Raw genomic sequence first — 18,354 nt, 5'->3', positions numbered from 1 at the left:
GTAACAGCTGTTTTATCTGGCAAATCATCAAATAAGAGATTTCTCTTGCGTATCTACAGTACAATGACAGCTGACTCCCAAAAAGTTGCCTTTCTGAATATGGCTGGTCTAGATCTACCAAGGAAAGAAACAGAGCATATTAAAGAGCAGCAGCAACACGACCACCACCACTAGCAAAAATACACGTACTGCATATTTTATGTATGAATTTACATTCCCATGTGTTATCTCACAGGATCTTTATAATAATCTGAGGCCGGTAGAGCAGGAATTACTACTTCCATTTCAGAAACAAAGATATGGAGGCTTTGCAAGGTTAAAAGGTTTGCTCAGAGCCAAATGTCAATTCGTGGTAGAGTAGGGACCAGAAACCAGGATTCCTGGACCCAAGATCAAAGACTATGAAAAAGAAATGGTATTGGAAATGGCATCCTCATGAGCATAGAAGAGTTATTTCTCTCAAAATAGCTACAGAATCAGATCTGCTTTGAGGAGTCCTTTGAAGAAATCTTCCGTATATCACCAGGGGCAAAGATGAAGTGTGGATTGATGATGGTGTATACAAGTGTAATTAGCCTGGAGAGCCCTAGCATGTGGAGCTGGCTGTTAAACTCTCCCAACACTGGACTCTACCAGTGTGGACATAATTGGTCCAGGGCTCTTAATTATTTCATTTGATGGAACAGACAATCATGGAAATTGTATAAGGAATGAGAACATCTTGATAGACTTACATGTCAAATGATGCTTTGAGTGACTTTTTTTTTTTAACTTTATTTTTTATTTTTTAAAATTTACATCCAAATTAGTTAGCATATAGTGCAACAATGATTTCAGGAGTAGATTCCTTAGTGCCCTTACCCATTTAGCCCATCCCCCCTCCCACAACCCCTCCAGCAACCCTCAGTTTGTTCTCCATATTTATGAGTCTCTTCTGTTTTGTCCCCCTCCCAGTTTTTATATTATTTTTGTTTCCCTTCCTTTATGTTCATCTGTTTTGTCTCTTAAGAGTCTTGAGTGACTTTTTAAAAAGGGATTTCAGAAGCATATTTCTAATAAAGATCCATTTTATCTGGAAAAATGTCAACATGCAATCTCTCTCTTTACTAGTTGTTTTCCTACATCTACGGTAAAATGGAATCTGATGCTCAATACAACATTCCCAAAACACTGCAGGATTCTGAATTGACTGACAAATCACTCAGGTTTAAATTATATTCAGCAGAGAAGACTGTCTTGAGTGCTTATTTTTTCATTCTTAGGGTAATGCCTCATTAATAAGACCATATTATTAAGTATGACCAATTCATTCTCATGAAACTGAGTAACAGTGATCCATCTTTAGAAGTCCAAATGGGGGGCTCCTGGGTGGCTCAGTTGGTTAAGTGACTGACTTTGGTCTGGGTCATGATCTCACGATTTGTGGGTTCAAGCCATGCATCGGATTCTGTGCTGACGGCTCAGAGCCTGGAGCCTGTTTCTGATTGTGTCTTTCTCTCTCTGCCCCTCCCCCACTTGCACTCTCTTTCTCAAAAATAACAGATAAAAATTTTTAAAATTTAAAAAGTCCAAAATGGGAGGAAGCTGAAGAATTATCTATTTTCCTCCCAGAATTCCCTTCTTTCACTTTATCAATACAAATCTAATAAAATGATATGGCCAAAATTACCTGATGTTTCACTATAACAGATTAGTTGATGTCATGGGATATAACCTTTAAAAAAAAAAAGACTGGGGCGCCTGGGTGGCGCAGTCGGTTAAGCGTCCGACTTCAGCCAGGTCACGATCTCGCGGTCCGTGAGTTTGAGCCCCGCGTCGGGCTCTGGGCTGATGGCTCAGAGCCTGGAGCCTGTTTCCGATTCTGTGTCTCCCTCTCTCTCTGCCCCTCCCCCGTTCATGCTCTGTCTCTCTCTGTCCCAAAAATAAAAAAACGTTGAAAAAAAAAAAAATTTTTTAAAAAAAAAAAAAAAAGACTATTTTCCTAAACGCTATCACCACCAGAGGGAGCTACTGAGCCACACAGAAAAAGAGAAGAAGTCCCAATTCCCAACACAAATCAATCAAACAAAAAATGGCAGTCTTTACAACAATCTTCCAAGTCTTTTAATTCCCAATTTATAGACATACAGAGTAGTTACATAACCTGTCAACACCACTCGGAAGGATCCAAATGGTAGCAAAAGGGATGTGAGTGTGGTTGTGGCAACCACTCTGGAAATACAGCAGGCGAGGTCTGAGCTCTACTGAAGGTATTCTGTATCTAGAGATGCCTACTTTCAATCTATTAGTAGAAAGTTCTGGGTTTCCCATTTTTTGAAATCCATACTCGTCCTCTCTCTGAGCAGTTAAGCCTAGGAGTTACTGTAAGTGTTTATTCTTGGTGTATGTGTCCTTTAGGCCAAAAAAGGATGATAAACACTTAAGAACAGTCTTTAAATCAATGTTTTCACATACAACACAAACCATCATCATTCATTCATTTTAATCCACAGACTTACTAAGGTCAGTGAGAAGAGGCCCTCCCTACTCAGAACCTTGAGGAACAGTGAGAGATAAGGGCCAGGCAGAACAGGAGAAGCTCACAAGAAGTCACAGAGAGAAGCTCACAGAGAGAGGGGAGAAAGTGAGGTCATGCAAATGAAGTGAAGAAAGTACATCAGGAAAGGGAAAGCTAATTTAATTTAATGGAGTATGACAGGTATAAAGTGTCAGTTCATTCAATTTTAAAATTAGGAAGAGGAACTCAAACATTATTCAACAAACAAAACAATAAAATATGATGTAGACCCATGTTCTGGTTCTTTCTTCTAGAGGATTTTATTTCCTTTCAAGGAAAAAAATTAAAGGCCCCAAAAGAAAAACTAAAAGGCCAACAGCATTCAGCCCCTGGTCCTCTGAGACTCACCTCATTGAGGCCAATGTTTCTATACACAAGTTCCAAATTCTTCTCAACAGGGATTCTCTGAATTTATCCCCCAGGAGGTCTATACCCTCTGAAAAGCCTCATCTCCCCATCCTGTGCTTCAAATACAACAGTCTCACTGCTTTGATTTCCTTCTCCCGTGCTGAGCAACAACTTCCATGTAACCCAACTCACTTGCCCTCATAACCTAGATCAAATACACCTCCACGCATGCCCAAGATAGCAAAACAAGGGCCCCATTCCCAGTTAGCACACTCCACCAACAAGGAGTTCCAACTGTGAGTAGCTTGTGTGCCACTGACAGAGTGACCGTCCCAGAGTTCTCTCCCCCCATATACTGAAAACCACCTTAGGAAGCAGTTCTATCTCTAGCTACGGGCTGCAGAATGAAGAGCTGACGTGAGGGTCCCTCACACAGTATGAGGAGACTTATCTTTTGTATCACCCAGGGCATCCAAAGTGAGCAATGAAATCTACTGCTGTAAATAGAATAGAGTTCAAAAGACCACTGTAGACAACTTCTCAACATTTGAGATCAAGATGAGAGCTGTTTCTCACCCTAATCCAGACAACATTATTAATTAGTGCAAAAGTAAGTTCCTTGGGTACATACAAAAACAAATGTCCTTTTGCTTAGTCTAATCATTTCCTGCTACAATAACCTCTTTGGTATCACAAGCTAAATACTCTTGAACATCTCCATGTACTTTCTCACCAGTCAAGCCTGTGGTTTTACAATAAGCAGAGATGCTCTGTGTACTGGAATATCACAGAATACCATACGAGAAAAGAAGTTCTAGTCACAATAAAAACTAAAGGTCATTCATTATTTGCACTGCATTAAGCACTCATAAATCCATTACTTAAGGTCATCTAGAATGAGTAGATTTGTATTGTGGCTTTCAAGGTCTGTGAATTACACAGTCATCAATAAAGGACAAGGAGAGAATACAGAAGAGGTCTTATAACCTTTTCTCTCGTTTTATTTACCGACTGCAAGGTTGGTGGGAGGGGGGGAATCAGTTCTGTTCTTGACAACATTTCCCCCATAGAGAATTAAGCCTGAGGTGCTAACTGAAATTATTTCATTGTCTTTTTAAGTAATCGACTCATTAATTCTCATGGATATTGATTAGAGGAGAAAAATACATTACATCCTAATTAATGAGACTGTCTTACTAAAAGGGGAAATGTTGCATAAAGTTAATTTGATTTTATAAATGATTTTATTAATGAAATGGTTTTATATGAAGTTTGAGACAATCTAGTACATTAACAAAACTCAATACGAGAAGCAGGCCTGGTTGCTAATGCTATAATATTTTGAAAAAAAAAACAAAAAACAAAAACAAAAACAAAAAAAAACCATGCTGGTAAAAACCAGACAAAGGAAAGGATGGCTCTCTATAAAGAAAAATTTCTACCTTAATGCAACACAGTTTAAAAGTTAAAGAATAAATGCTGCACTGAAATACTAAAATAAACCAATGAGGGTCATTCCTATGGGACATAGATCCCTGGAAGGAGACACATACCATGTAGCCATGTAGTAACCTGGATCTTAATATTCAATCTATGGCTTGGTTTTCCACGCAGCTTTTTTTTTTTTTTTTTTTTTTTTTTTTTTTTAATAACCTTGAGTTTTTAGCTGTTCTTTTTCTAGGGATTTCACTTGGGTGACACCATGTTTCTTTATATAGATACAATATAAAGGGTCTGCTAATGTGCTTTTTAAAACCATAAAAGCAATTTTAAAGGAGTTATCAGGTACCATAAATCAACATAAAATTAGCAGACACATATAATAATCATCACTTACCTGGAGTAATGAACTGCTTAACATTGGTGAATCTAGACTTATCAGCCACACTAGCCATAAAGCAGCCCTTTGGCACAGTCCAGTCATTCGGCTTGCTGTTTCTGTCTCTGTCTTCTGCTGTTTCATATACCTCTACGTGAGGGGGTTTCTCAGTTAGATTCTTGCTGTAATGACTCAACCCATATTGTGCAATCTGGATTGGGTAGAAATAGCCTTGAGGTCCCCATTGTGTAGATAAAGGTACACCTACAAAATAGAGAAACTAAATAAATAACCACATCTGGACATTTCCAAGCGTATTCTGAACAACGCTCTCCACTGCTTTACCTCTGGGGCACGTTATAGGGTTATCGACAGCTTTAAAGCTTTGGTATTACGCTACTTTCATAATGATTAAAAACTAGTAATGAGGCAATCAGACATGAAAAACAAAATTGAGGCTTATTCACTCTTGTTCAGTATTTGACAGACAGCAATGCAGTGTGGTAGAAAACCCTTTAAGAACTGATGTTTTACAGAGCTACAGACGTCCCGTTTTCAAAACCCCGTTTCATAACATTCGTATTTTGTACAATTTAAATACATGTAGATAATGTTACCACAGGTTTATCCTAAAATATTAACTCTGAAATTTTCTTACATGTTTGTACTTCACATTCAAGTTATTAACCTACTCCTCTCTCTCTCCAATGTTAAGATGTGGTCTAACTATATCAGCTGATGGTTAAAGTATTTGCTTAAGGAGCTGGGTATGACCAGGTAACTTCAAGTATAAACGCAGTTTGCAATTCTTCTTCATATCCGGCATGTCAAAATGTGACTCTTGAGAATGAGGCGTGTTTTTTAAATGAGTTAAAGTTGTGTATCTAATTAGAGATTTCTGACATAATTCATTAATGGATGATCTCTTGTAAAGTTCTAAGCAAAACTTTGAAATGTTTATTAGTGTTTATTTTAGTAATTCTACATGGGGAATACAATAATGCCACATTGCACAGAATATTGTATTGCTGCATCATGGTCTATGTATTTAGAAATAAACTCCTTTCTGTAGTTCTAAAATAATTTGATCAACATCAGATGGACATAGCAGAAACCAAGAACCTACAAAACTGTATGTGTGATGTAGTTTCAAAACAGTTTAAGGAATTAGGAACTATAAGGGCTAAGAAACCTAGGCTACAGATATGCTTTTAATATAAAGACTGCATCATGAATTGGTGGGGACAAGAGATTATTCAATACATGTGAGGGGAAGAGTCTGAAATTATACCCTGACTTTGTGCCATTCACCAAAATATAAATCAATTAAGCTGGCCTAAAAAGCTTAATGTAAAAAACCAAAACCCTAAAAAACTATTAAGAGAAAATACAGATGAACAGCTGACCACAATGTGGCAATGACTTTCTAACCATAAAAGTAAAAAAAAAAAGTCTGTAAGTTTAGTAAATGAAACTAAAAACTTCCAAAACTAACAAATCATAAAATGAAAGATAACCAAATTGAAGAAAATATCTTTAATAAGTGTAACAAAGTATTATTAACCTTACTATATATATAAAAGTTCACATAAATATTTTAAAAGCCCACTTAATTACACTAGAGAAAGAGGGAAATAACATGAAGATCATTTTATAATGATTGAAAGCATATGAAAAAGATATCTGACCTCACTAATTGTTATAGAAAGCAAATCATGAGATCCTTTGTAAACAACAGATTAAAAAAAGAAAAACCAATGTTCCTTGGGGCCCCTGGGTGGCTCAGTTAAGCTTCTGACTTTGGCTCGGGTCATGATCTCACGGTTCGTGAGTTCGAGCCCCACACTGGGCTCTGTGCTGACGGCTCAGAGCCTAGAGCCTGCTTCAGATTCTGTCTCTCTCTCTCTCTGCCCCTCCCCCGCTCACACTCTGTCTCTCTCTCTCTCTCTCACAAATAAATAAACATTAAGAAATTAAACAAACAAAAAAACAATGTTCCTTACGGAAAAAAAATAAAAACAAAAAACGATGTTCCACGATGTCAAGAGCTGGGTGACAAGTGTGCCCTCACACTCTGCTACTGGAAACATGAGTAGTTCAACCTTTTTTGGAAAGCAGTGTGACTAAATAGATCAACTTCTATTATTTGAATGACAGTTTATTTTCTAGGAAACTACTCTTAGAATATCATTAAAACAGCAAATGATTAACTATAAATATCTATACCATTATGTATAAAAGCAAAAAAAGCTGGAAATGACCTAAGTGGCCAACTAAGGAGAAAGGCTGAATACATTACACATATCATGGCATATTCTTACTATGAATAGTAGTTGTTAAAATGTTCGGTAACGATTTAATAACAAGGGGTGAATAATCAATATATTTTAGATGAAAAAAGGAGAATATAAAATTAACTACACAGTATGATCTCAATTTATTTAAAAAAACAACAAAAAGATCGGGAAAACACATCAAAATATTAACAGCGGTTATGGGTGCTTTTTACTTTTTCTTTAGCATCCAAACATCTATTAATTTTATACATTTTACCTAATTTACATGAAAAGGTTTGACGATGGGTATCTCTGAAATCTCTAAGAAAACATTACCACCCTGGACACTGTATGGTTAAGTATCATTACAACTATGTTAAAACATAGACCTAGGTACAAAGACCTCCAGAGAATATACAAAATGGTAATAATTATCTCGAAGTGGTATGAATATAAGTGAATTTGGCCCTTCCCTCTTCTGAACATTAGGTAAAGATATTATAAAAAACTTAAAATATTGTATTAAAATCACTTTTTAATAGAATGAAGAAAATAAAATAAAACTAAGCAAAGCCATCTGAAAACACACTAAGTTCTTTCCTCGGGTTAAATGATGTATTTTAAAGTCAAATTCAATTTGGCTTTCAGATCCATCTTAGGTTTGAAATACAAATTCCAAAATGTACTAATGACACTCATAACGAGCTCCTACTGCTTCAGGTTTTAAAGACAATATGCAATAGACTATAGGAGTGTAGCATAAAAGTTCCGAGAAAATGGTGTCTTGTTCTGAGGACTTTAAACCTCCATCCAGAGATGATACCTGGCTAATCTGGTAGCAAGACTGCATTGGTACATAGGTCTATTGGTCTCCTCTCGTAGGGCACTAACTGCATATTTTAATGCAAAATTTTTGGAGATGCTGTGCCTTTACTTTAGAGGTGATAATTTTAGATTCTGAGGCGGGTTCGTGGAATAATCCTATTTGATCAGGTATCATCTTGCAGCCCCCATATCACATCATCTAGAATGATGCCTCAGGTTTAGACTTAACCCGGTCCTCCTTGCTAAGTCAGAGTGATGAATGGTCTCCTGACAGTAAGCTATGTATGTACTTGCTATATAATTAACACCTACAATTTCTTATTCCTCAACACAATCAAGATAGAAAAAGGCAGTGGAGCAGACAGATACCAACCTTCAACCCCACTTATGCACTTGACTCTGTCTCGGACTTCCACATTGTAGCCTTCAAAGGACATAAACACGCCATCAGGGTGATAAGGGGCTCTCTGTGCATAGACTTTGGAATAGCTATGAGAGAATTCAAAGCGATCGTAGCCATCATACTGAACCACCTTTCCATATACGTCAAAATATTTCTCTACCCAAGTGAATGGAAGAAAGACTTCATTCCCCTCTCTTCTCCCTTTAATTGTGTGTTCATCATTTATGAGACAGTCAATTTCTTCGTATTTGAGCCCTAACACCTTGCTTCCCCCATTGCTGTTGAAGCTCCCAACAACAGGGGGTGCTTTCTGCTGTTCCTGAGGGAATGCCTCCTCAGACTGCTTGGCCATGTGGTTCACATAGTTGTTACTCTCAGATGCTGCTGCTCTTTTTTCTAATCCATCCACTCTGAAGCCACTACTCAAGTGCCGTGGAAACTGGATCGCTTTATCGCTGGAACATTTATTCCACAAAAGTACCGTGACCAAAGTGAAGAGTGTGCAGATGATAATCAAAGTCTTATAGTTGACCCGAGCTGCCAAGCAACGCATATTTCAGACCATACCTATGGAGGCAAGAAGAAAAATTCATGCAAAGCTGTACTGCAGACATTTCACAGGATAAGGTTTTCCTTATTTTTTTATATTGAACCACATTAGGGCAATTTTATTCACTGCAGTAATCTGATCAGATTTAAAATGACTAACTCAAACTTCTCAGCAGAGACAAACAAAAGGCAAGAGGAGCTTCCCCCTCTTAAAATACTTAGCATGATCCTCTAAAGTAGAGATTCTCAAACTTTCTGTTTGTGGCTCTCTTGGTATCTTACTAATTGTTTCGAAGTCCCTAGGCCAAAAGAAATACCTGACAGTTCCATTTATTAAGTCCTTGGGCCCAAATAACTTAATACATTATTTTTGTCTCAACAAGTTTGTAGCTGTCGGAAAAAACACAGTGGCTTTTGTAAAGGTAAACACTGATATCCATGCTGCCAAACCCAACAGTGAATTTTCAGTGCCCCCTCCTACTTGCTCTCTCGGCAGCATGAATAGTCAATGACTGTTTCCTACTGGAAACACTTTCTTCTCATGGCTTCCAGGGCACCATCCTCTCATGGATTTCCTTGTACACCACTGGCTGCTCCTCCTCAGTCATCTCTGACCATTCTTTCTCATCTCCCTGAACCGTAAGTGTTAGCGTGCCTTAGGGTCTCAGGCCTCATACCTCTTCTTGACCTCTATTCACTCCTAAGCGATCTCACCCAATCCCATGGCTTTAAATACACTTTATATGCTAACTACTTTCACAATTTCCTCTCTAAGCCAGAACTTTCTCCAGAACTGCAGGCACATCCGTCTCAGTACCAATCCGAGTAGCTGACATCTTTACTTGGAGATCAAATGAACGTTTGAAACACCCCAAACTTAACTCCTCATCTTTCCCCCCATCTGTTTTTCTCTTTTCCTATTGCTCAGGCCAGAAACCTCTACTCCTTTCTTGCTCACCCCATATCCAATTAATCAGGAAATGCTGTTGGCTCTACCTTCAAATTATACCCAGGATCTGACCTCTTTTCACCAACTCCACCATTACCACCACATCAGAGCCACTGCCATCTTTCACTTAGAATACTACAATGATGTCCAAACTGGTCTCTTCTTATTTCTATCCTTGCTCTACTATTCTACCCCAAGTCTATTCTCAACATAGCCATTAGAATGATGCTTCTTTTTTTTTTTCAGTTTATTTATTTTGAGAGATACAGAGGTAAAGTGAGTAGGGGAGGGACAGAGACAGAGAGAATCCCAAGCAGGCTCCGCACTGTCAGTGCAGAGCCCGATGTAGGGCTTGAACTCACAAATCAGGAGATCATGACCTGAGCCGAAGTCAAAAGTCGGATGCTTAACTGGCTGAGCCGCCCAGGTGCCCCAGAATGATGCTTTTAAATGTAAGCCAGATCATGTCACTCTAGTCACAATGGGAAAAGAATCTGATGCTGTTGCCCCTGCTGGCCATATAATATACTAGCCAGTTGTGACTGCAATTAAGTAGTCCCGAATTACCTGTTGCTGAGGTCACTGGGAACTATGGGAAATTATGGGATTAGTCTCCTTAGTGTTTGCTACAGTAGCTCTAGAATTCATTTTATGGTGTAAATCCACAACTACTTATTTTACTGTTTGAAATTATTCATCCCCTTTTTTCTTTCCACAAACCCTTTTGGGAGCGATGAGATTTTTTATGTTATTATTATTATTATTTTTTTAATGGTTATTCATTTTTGAAAGACAGAGACAGGGCACAAGCAGGGGTGGGGCAAAGAGAGAGGGGGACACAGAAGCAGGCTTCAGGCTCTGAGCTGTCAGCACAGAGCCTGATGTGGGGTTTGAACCCATGAACCGTGAGATCATGACCTGAGCTGAAGTCGGATTCTTAACCCGACTGAGCCACCCAGGTGCCCCACAATGAGATTTTTTTTTAAAAAAACCCAAAATGAAAATGTTTAATGAGAAATTACACAATAATTTTTTTATTTTTTAAAGAAAGGTGATGGTGAGGGGCACCTGGGTGGCTCAGTGAGTTAAGCATCTGACTTTGATTCAGGTCATGATCTTAATGGTTTGTGGGTCTGAACCCCTGCATCTGGCTCTCTGCTGTCAGCAGATCCTCTGTCCCCCCGCTCTCTCTGTTCCTCCCCAGTTTATGCTGTCTCTCTCAAAAATAAATAAACTTTTAAAAAAAGAAAGCTGATGGTGAATGTGTAATTCTCTATCTATCTATCTACAGCTTGAATTCATGACCCCAAGATCAAGAGTCACATGCTCTACCAACTGTGCCAGCCTCACTCATTTAATTCCAAAAGAAGGTGCCTTTGAGTTCTTATGTGTCTAAAATCAACTTCAGTTTGCTCTCTCCTTTGATTTATAGTTTGACAAGATATAGAATCCCTGGCTACACATTATTTTCTTTTGAAAAGTTGTAGGCAATGTTTCATTGTCTTAAAGCATTAAGAACTACTAATGAGAGGGGCGCCTGAGTGGCCCAGTTGGCTGGGTGTCCAACTCTTGGTTTAGGCTCAGGCTCACGATCTCGCAGTTTGGGAGATTGGGCCCTGTGTCGGACTCTGCGCTGGGAGCACGGAGCCTGCGTGGGATTCTCTCTCTCCCTCTCTGTCTGCCCCGCCCTTGCTCACTCTCTCTCAAAATAAAGAAATAAACTTAAAAAAAATTTTTTTTAAAGAATTACTGATGAGAGGTTTGATTTCAGTTTGATACTTCTCACTTTGAACATGAATTTCCTCTGGATCTTTTATCTTTAGAATTCTGCAGCTTCCCAAGAATGAATTGCATTATGATATTTGACTCACTATTTCAGCACTTGTTGCGCCCTTTCCATCTGAAAACCTGTGTTCTCCTATTTTTGTTTAATGCGTGAAGTTCTCTTCCTACAGCCCTGAGTATATTAGAGTTCCTTTCTGGTTAAGTTCTCTCTGATTAGCTCTATTTTCTCCAGTAGCAATTTTTCTGGTTATTTTAGTCTTTCATGCCATCAGTTTTCCTCACATGCCCGGTGATCTTTGGTTACTCTTCGCATTTACATCTGAATGATTCATTTTAGCCAACACAGATTTCCTCTATCATTGTGAAGATGGTTTGATTTCTGGCCGGGCTGTTCTCCTGAGGAGGGCTCTGTGTGGGGTAGGTACAGGCTGACTGGCAGTGTTCCTTTAGGATGCATGGGTGGGGACCAGCAGACCTGCTAAATACCAGAATAAAGATGGCTTTTTTTCCCTTTTGTTCTGGAGATATAACTTGTACTTTAAAAGCCTTAGCTTTTCCCAATTTCTCTAAACAAAATCTGTTTGATGTCTTGCCTGGGGTTTGTGCCTGCTATCAACAGTCTAAGTGCAGTGAGGAGAGCGGTAAGGAGAAATGAGAGCCTTCTAGTACTCGAGCGGAGACCCAGAAATCTGTTCAATTACCACTCTTTGGTAGCCTTCCTATTTATTGTGACTGGCTTCTTCATTTCTTATTTCTGTACATTTTATTTCAGTAGGGCATCAAGAGGGAAAGTAGGCAAAGACAGGGTTTTGGTCCATCTTGGAAATCATACACAGATTTAAGAGCCAGAATCCAATAACACTTTATCATCCACATTATTACTATTAGAAAATGTACTGAATGCTAAAAAACCAAAGCGTGGTACAAGCGAACTTTTAGAAGTCATATATTTACAAAGGGTTTCCTTGTATTATGGTACCAGCAAACCAACACACTAAATGGCGTTTATTTTTAAAAAGAAGTCCTTTGTTAAAAACACTTATGTGTCAACATTTCAATCATCTGTCAGCTCTACCTAACATTTAGACCAATTAAAACAGAAATATACAGATTTTATCCCATCTTTGAGAAGTGCCCCTTCCTTCGCCACTCAAATGAGAGTAAACCCTCCTATGGAAGTAAGCTACCATTATAATGAGATGCATCATGGGAAAATATGGAAAAAATAAAAATAAAAAACTTTCAATAATCTTGATGCACAGATTTTGTTATCTGATCCCATTCTTTAACAAAAGCAGTGAGGGCTTCTTAGAGAAACGGATGATTCCAGGTGTAGGTCCTTGTCATGCCAGAAAATAAAGAAAACTTAAAAGTATCAATGGGTTCATAATCCAGGGGATCAAAAAAAAAGCAGTAGGAGAAAGATAAAATGAGATTAGAAACACCGATAATGTTGAAACTGAAAGATATGTTGAAGGTTCACTACATTATTCTCTATACTTTCGTTTGTTTGAACATTTCTGTTAAAGAAAAAGAATAGTATCATAGCAAAAAATACAAGACAAGAATCACCCTGAAAGGTCCCTTTCCCCATTAGTCAAAGCTGTGAGAATTATGACTGATCATAACTGAAACACACTGAAACCAGAAAAATCTGAGCCTACAATGATACTCAAAAAGGAGAAAGCCAGAAAAAAACACTAATGTCATCTTCTGACTGGGCTGGTGAAAACTGGTAACTAAATGAAAGAATTTATTTATCTATCTGGCCTTGTAAGAGAAGAAGTCAGTAGCCCCAGATAATAAAGAATTCTGTTACAGAAAAAGGGTGGCTAATGATGTAGAAGAAAATTTTTTAAAACATCAGAAAATTTGCATTGTGATCCCTCACAAAATTTACTAATTTAGACAAGTATTATATTCAGGTATATGTTTAACAGGAACCTAGTGATTCATATTACTCAAGGTAACACCAAATACATTATTTTCTATAGTAGCAAGAGGAAAAAGTTGAGACTCTACAATGAGGGGATCAGATTCATTACCCTAATTCAGTACTCAAATGCAGTCTCATTAATGCTGACTCATCCAGATACTGTGGCTTTTGATGAGTTAAAAGAAAAAGTAAATAACCTATTATATATCCCAGCTAAAAATGTTTAACATGATCTCTAGGCTTTACAATTTGACTTGTAACTAATAGGATATACAAGAGACAGAGGAACAAATTAAATGCAGATGAAACCAGACAAATCTAGAAGGCAAGACATCCTGCAGGAGAGCTGGCCCTGTCCCTTTAATAAGCCAGTGGTATGAAAAGAAAAAGGGGACTAGGTCAAATTTTTGGGGATATGACAACCAGATGTGAGACATAGTCCCTCCCTGGGAAATCAGACTGTGGACTTGATAAGACATGAAGAACATACAGAGATTGTAAATTGGAAAAAGGAGGTTACAAACAGCACACACAGAATGATCTCACTTTAGTAAACAATGCATACATAGGTCTTTATTTTCTCATTTCCCATGAATATATTTACTGGGTTTTTTTAAAGCATTAAAATAGAAAATTAAGGTCAAAGCCACTTTTGTTAAAATATTAAAGTAAATCTAAAATTTAACTTTAAAAATGTCTACAAATATACAGTTTTCGAAATAGGCATGGACGTCTCTTCAGGCGAGAGGAGAAATATGGGAAAAAGAAGGAAGATGGAAAAAAAGAAAACCCTGAGTACCGACATGCACTATTTATTAATACTAAATAGATTTACCTAAAGGTAAACATGATGATTTTATTATAGTGTTGCTCAGATTATAGAAAACTAAGCAGAAACTTCAAAATTTCAGAAAGTATACTGCACTGACATTTTGCTAGTGCAATAACAACGGTACTTGTAACAGCCCAAACCAGGGTTTTCTGCTGACTGTTGATAAGCTTCCTACTTACTTTAAAGCTTTTGCCACATCTATAAACCAGATTAACCTTTCAAGTTAAAAAAAGAAAAAAAAGTTTTAAACAAATCAATAAATTCCAAAACCTTGAAACCTCATCTACTGCAGGTCCTAAAGATTTATTTCATTAGAAACATTATCCAATAAAAATTGGTTTTAGTACCTTTGGAGATCTAAAACAGAAAATAACATTCAGTAAGCATCATAAAGAAACGGGAATAATTTCTCTGCAGAAATGGTTAAAAATTAGGGAACACAAAATATGACTTAGTTTTCCTTTGGGAAAGCAAATTGTTCTCTTCTAAAACGATTTGCAATTCTAAGAACTCTTGTGTGATACTTTACTGAAATTAAATTCATTTTTCTAACTGAATATTTCAAGTAACCAAGTCATTCAGTAAACATTAAATCATGGATATCACCATGAGTTTTTTAAAATATGAAGGTCATATTTCAGATAAGAACATTTAAATAAATTTGTAGAAGATTTCATTGAAAGAAACTTTCTTCCTCTGAATAATGCAGACCAAGGCTTGCCTGATCATTATTTTCTCTTATTTACTCACATATCTAACAATTTGTATTTCTCTGGTACCAAGTAAATAGGAAGAAAAGTAGTTGTGCAATATATAAACTAACTGACTTGTTCAATCAGCATCTGTTCAGCACCTACTATGTAGCAGGTGAGGCACTACTTCTGTCCCTAAAAGCCAGATTACTGGGAGATACGTGCACAAAAACGATAATGCTGAGATACCAACCGAAAAAAGTTACACAGGATCCTACACAGAGGGGGAGGCCTGTAATTCTCCCTTAATGTTTTAAGGTGTTAAGGAAAGCTTTAAGGTAGAATGAATAGAATACTGACAACTAAGCATACTCCCAGATCAAGTACCTGAACTTGCCATGCCCTCTGCCTGGCACCGTTTCCCCAGATATCATTTGGCTTGCTCCCTTACTTCTTCAGGTCACTGCTTAAGTGTTAATGTATCAGAGAGGGCTTCCCTGACCACCTTATCTAAAACAGCACTTCTTACCCCAACATTCTCTAGGTCTTTACTCAGCTTTACTCTTCTTAATAGCATTTATCATACTTGATATCATACATATTAAGCTTATTATCCATTTCCGGAATCTAAGTTCCATGAGGGCTGGGTTTTGCTTCTCTTGGTCACTGCTGGATCCCCAGTGCCTAGAAATATGTCTGCTTCACACTAGGCATTCAATAGAGATTTGCTGAATGAACAAATATTGTTAAGTATGCAATTTTAAAAAATGATAGACAACTTTGTTTTCTTTCCCATATTTGGGTATTCTGAAATCATAATCCAAATAAAAATGAATGTAACTGAGACAACAGAATATGGACTGTGATGCTGTATACTGGCCAACTCTTTAAAATAGATTTACAACTTAATTACTCCTGTTAGAAATGTTCCATCTGTTTACTGCTTGATAGACCAAGACTTAAATTACACAGTCAAATGGTTAAGTACTCTGTGACAGCTCTAACACAAAAGAGAAATGCCTAATATTTTTCGTGGTCAGGACTCTTCCAGTAATGTAAAACAGTATTCTCACTATAAAGAACAAAGTGAGAAGGTAACTTTGCCATCCTATTTTTTAAAAATATCAAAGTTAAGGGCGCCTGGGTGGCTCAGTCGGTTGAGCATCCGACTTCGGCTCAGGTCATGATCTCGCGGTGTGTGAGTTCGAGCCCCGCATCAGGCTCTGTGCTGACAGCTTGGAGCCTGGAGCCTGCTTCCGATTCTGTGTCTCCCTCTCTCTCTGCCCCTCCCCTGCTCATGCTCTGTCTCTCTCTGTCTCAAAAATAAATAAAAACATTAAAAAAAATTTAAAAAAAATATCAAAGTTAAAATAATCTCTGATACAACTGGCTCACGATGCTTCAAGTAAGATTATACCTCTAGGCAAATATCCCCAAGAAATTGAGTAGGGGGGTATGCAGTACACAGGCATACCTTGGAGATATTGTGGGTTAGGTTCTAGAATACTGCAATAAAGCAAGTATCAAAATACAGCAAGTCAAATAAGTTTTTTATTTCCTAGTGCATATAAGTTTAATAGAGTACATTGTTTAATAGACTAATATGCTAAATAGACTATAACGCAGTCAATATATTAAGTGTGCAACAGCATTATGTCTAAAAAAACAAAGCACATACCTTAATTTAAAAATAATGCTAAATAGTGCTAACCATCATATAAGCTTTCAGTCATAATCTTTGTACCGGTGGAGGGTCTTGCCTCGATGTTGATGGCTGATCAGGGTGGTGGGTGCTGAAGGGCAGGGTGGCTGTGGCAATTTCTTAAAATAAGACAACAGTGAAGTCTGCCGCATTGACGGACTCTTCCTTTCACGAATGATTTTTCTGTAGCATGTGATGCTGTGTGATAGCATTTTCCCCATAGAACTTCTTTCAAAATTGGGAGTCAATTCCCTTAAACCCTGCCACACTGCTTTGTTAACTTAGTTTATGTCATATTCTAAATCCTTTGTTGTTATTTCAACCGTCTTCACCAGAAGTAGATTCCATCTCAAGAAACCGCCTTCTTTGCTCATCCATAAGAAGCAACTCCTCATCCGTTGCTAAGTTCTATCCTGAGACTGCAGCCATTCAGCCCCGTCTTCAGACTCCACTTCTAATTCCAGTTCTCTTGCTATTTCTACCACACCTGCAGTTAGTTACTTCCTCCACGCAAGCCTCGAACCCTTCAAAGTCCTCCATGAGGGTTAGAATCCACTTCTTCCAAACTCCTGTTAATGTTGGTATTTTGACCTTTTCCCAAGAGTCATGAATGCTCTTAATGGCATTCAGAATGCTAAAGTCTTTCCAGAAGGCTTTCAATTTACTTTGTCCAGATCCATCAGAGGAATCACTACAGCAGCTACAGCCTTTTAAAATGTATTTCTTAAAATAATAAGACTTACAAGTTGAAATTACCCCTTGACCCATGGGCGGTAGAATAGTTGCTGTGTTCGCAGGCATGAAACAACATTAATCTCATTGTATACTTCCATCAGAGCTCCCGGGTGACCAGGTGCAACCGTCAATGAAGTTATATTTTGAAAGGCATCTTTTTGTTCCAAACAGCAGGTCTAAACAGTGGGCTTGAATATAAAATTCAGTAAATCGTGTTGTAAATAGATGTGTTGTCATCCAGGCTTTACTCTTCTATATACACCATAGGCAGAGTAGATTTAGCATAACTGTTAAGGGCCCTAGGACCTTCATAATGGTAAATGGCCACTGGCTTCAACTTCAGGTCATGAGCTGTGTCAGCCTCTAACCAGTCAGCCAGCCTGTCCTTTGAAGCTTTGAAGCCAGACACTGACTTCTATCCAGCTATGAAAGTCTCAGATGGCATCTTCTTCCAATATGAGGCTGTTTCATCTACGCTGAAAACCTATTGTTTACGATAGCCAACTTCCTTAATTATCTTAGCTGATATTCTGGATAACTTGCTGCAGCTTCCGTATGAGCACCTGCTGCTTCACCTTGCACTTTTATGTTATGGAGACCTTTCCTTATACCTCATGAACCAACCTCTACTCGCTTGCTCCAACTTTTCTTCTGCAGCCTCCTCACTTCTCAGCCTATGTAGAATTGAAGGGTTAGGGCCTTCCTCTGGATTAGGCTTTGGCTTAAGGAAATGTTGTGCCTGGTGTGATCTTTGTTTCAGACCACTAAAACTTTCTCCGTATCAGCAATAAGGCTATTTCGCTTTCTTATCACTCTTGTGTTCACTGGAGTAGCACTGTTAATTTCCTTTAAGAGCTTTTCCTTTGCATTCACAATGTGGCTAACTGTTTGGCGCAAGAGGCCTAGCTTTTAGCCTCTCTTTGCCTTCAATGTGTCTTCGTTACTG

The 18,354-nt window shown here is 38.0% G+C and overlaps 1 protein-coding gene across 4 annotated transcripts in view; it reads right to left on the bottom strand.

Moving 5' to 3' along the window:
• GLCE (glucuronic acid epimerase) overlaps positions 1-18,354 on the bottom strand; it is a 119,896-nt gene that overhangs the window by 5,593 nt on the left and 95,949 nt on the right. For 3 of the 4 annotated variants that reach the window (XM_086711068.1, XM_086711067.1, XM_025919806.2), the window contains 2 exons: positions 8,199-8,795; positions 4,743-4,988 (listed from right to left, as the gene is read on the bottom strand). In XM_086711068.1, coding sequence (XP_086567194.1) covers positions 4,743-4,988; positions 8,199-8,781 — 829 coding nt within the window. In that variant the 5' untranslated portion in view covers positions 8,782-8,795. The remainder of the gene's footprint in view (positions 1-4,742; positions 4,989-8,198; positions 8,796-18,354) is intronic. The other variant, XM_086711069.1, reaches the window with a different exon arrangement.

The sequence above is a fragment of the Puma concolor genome, chromosome B3, assembly GCF_028749965.1.
Source record: "Puma concolor isolate L17-30 chromosome B3, mPumCon1.1.hap2, whole genome shotgun sequence".
NCBI lineage: Eukaryota > Metazoa > Chordata > Mammalia > Carnivora > Felidae > Puma > Puma concolor.
This window is presented reverse-complemented; position numbering and strand designations above follow the sequence as displayed.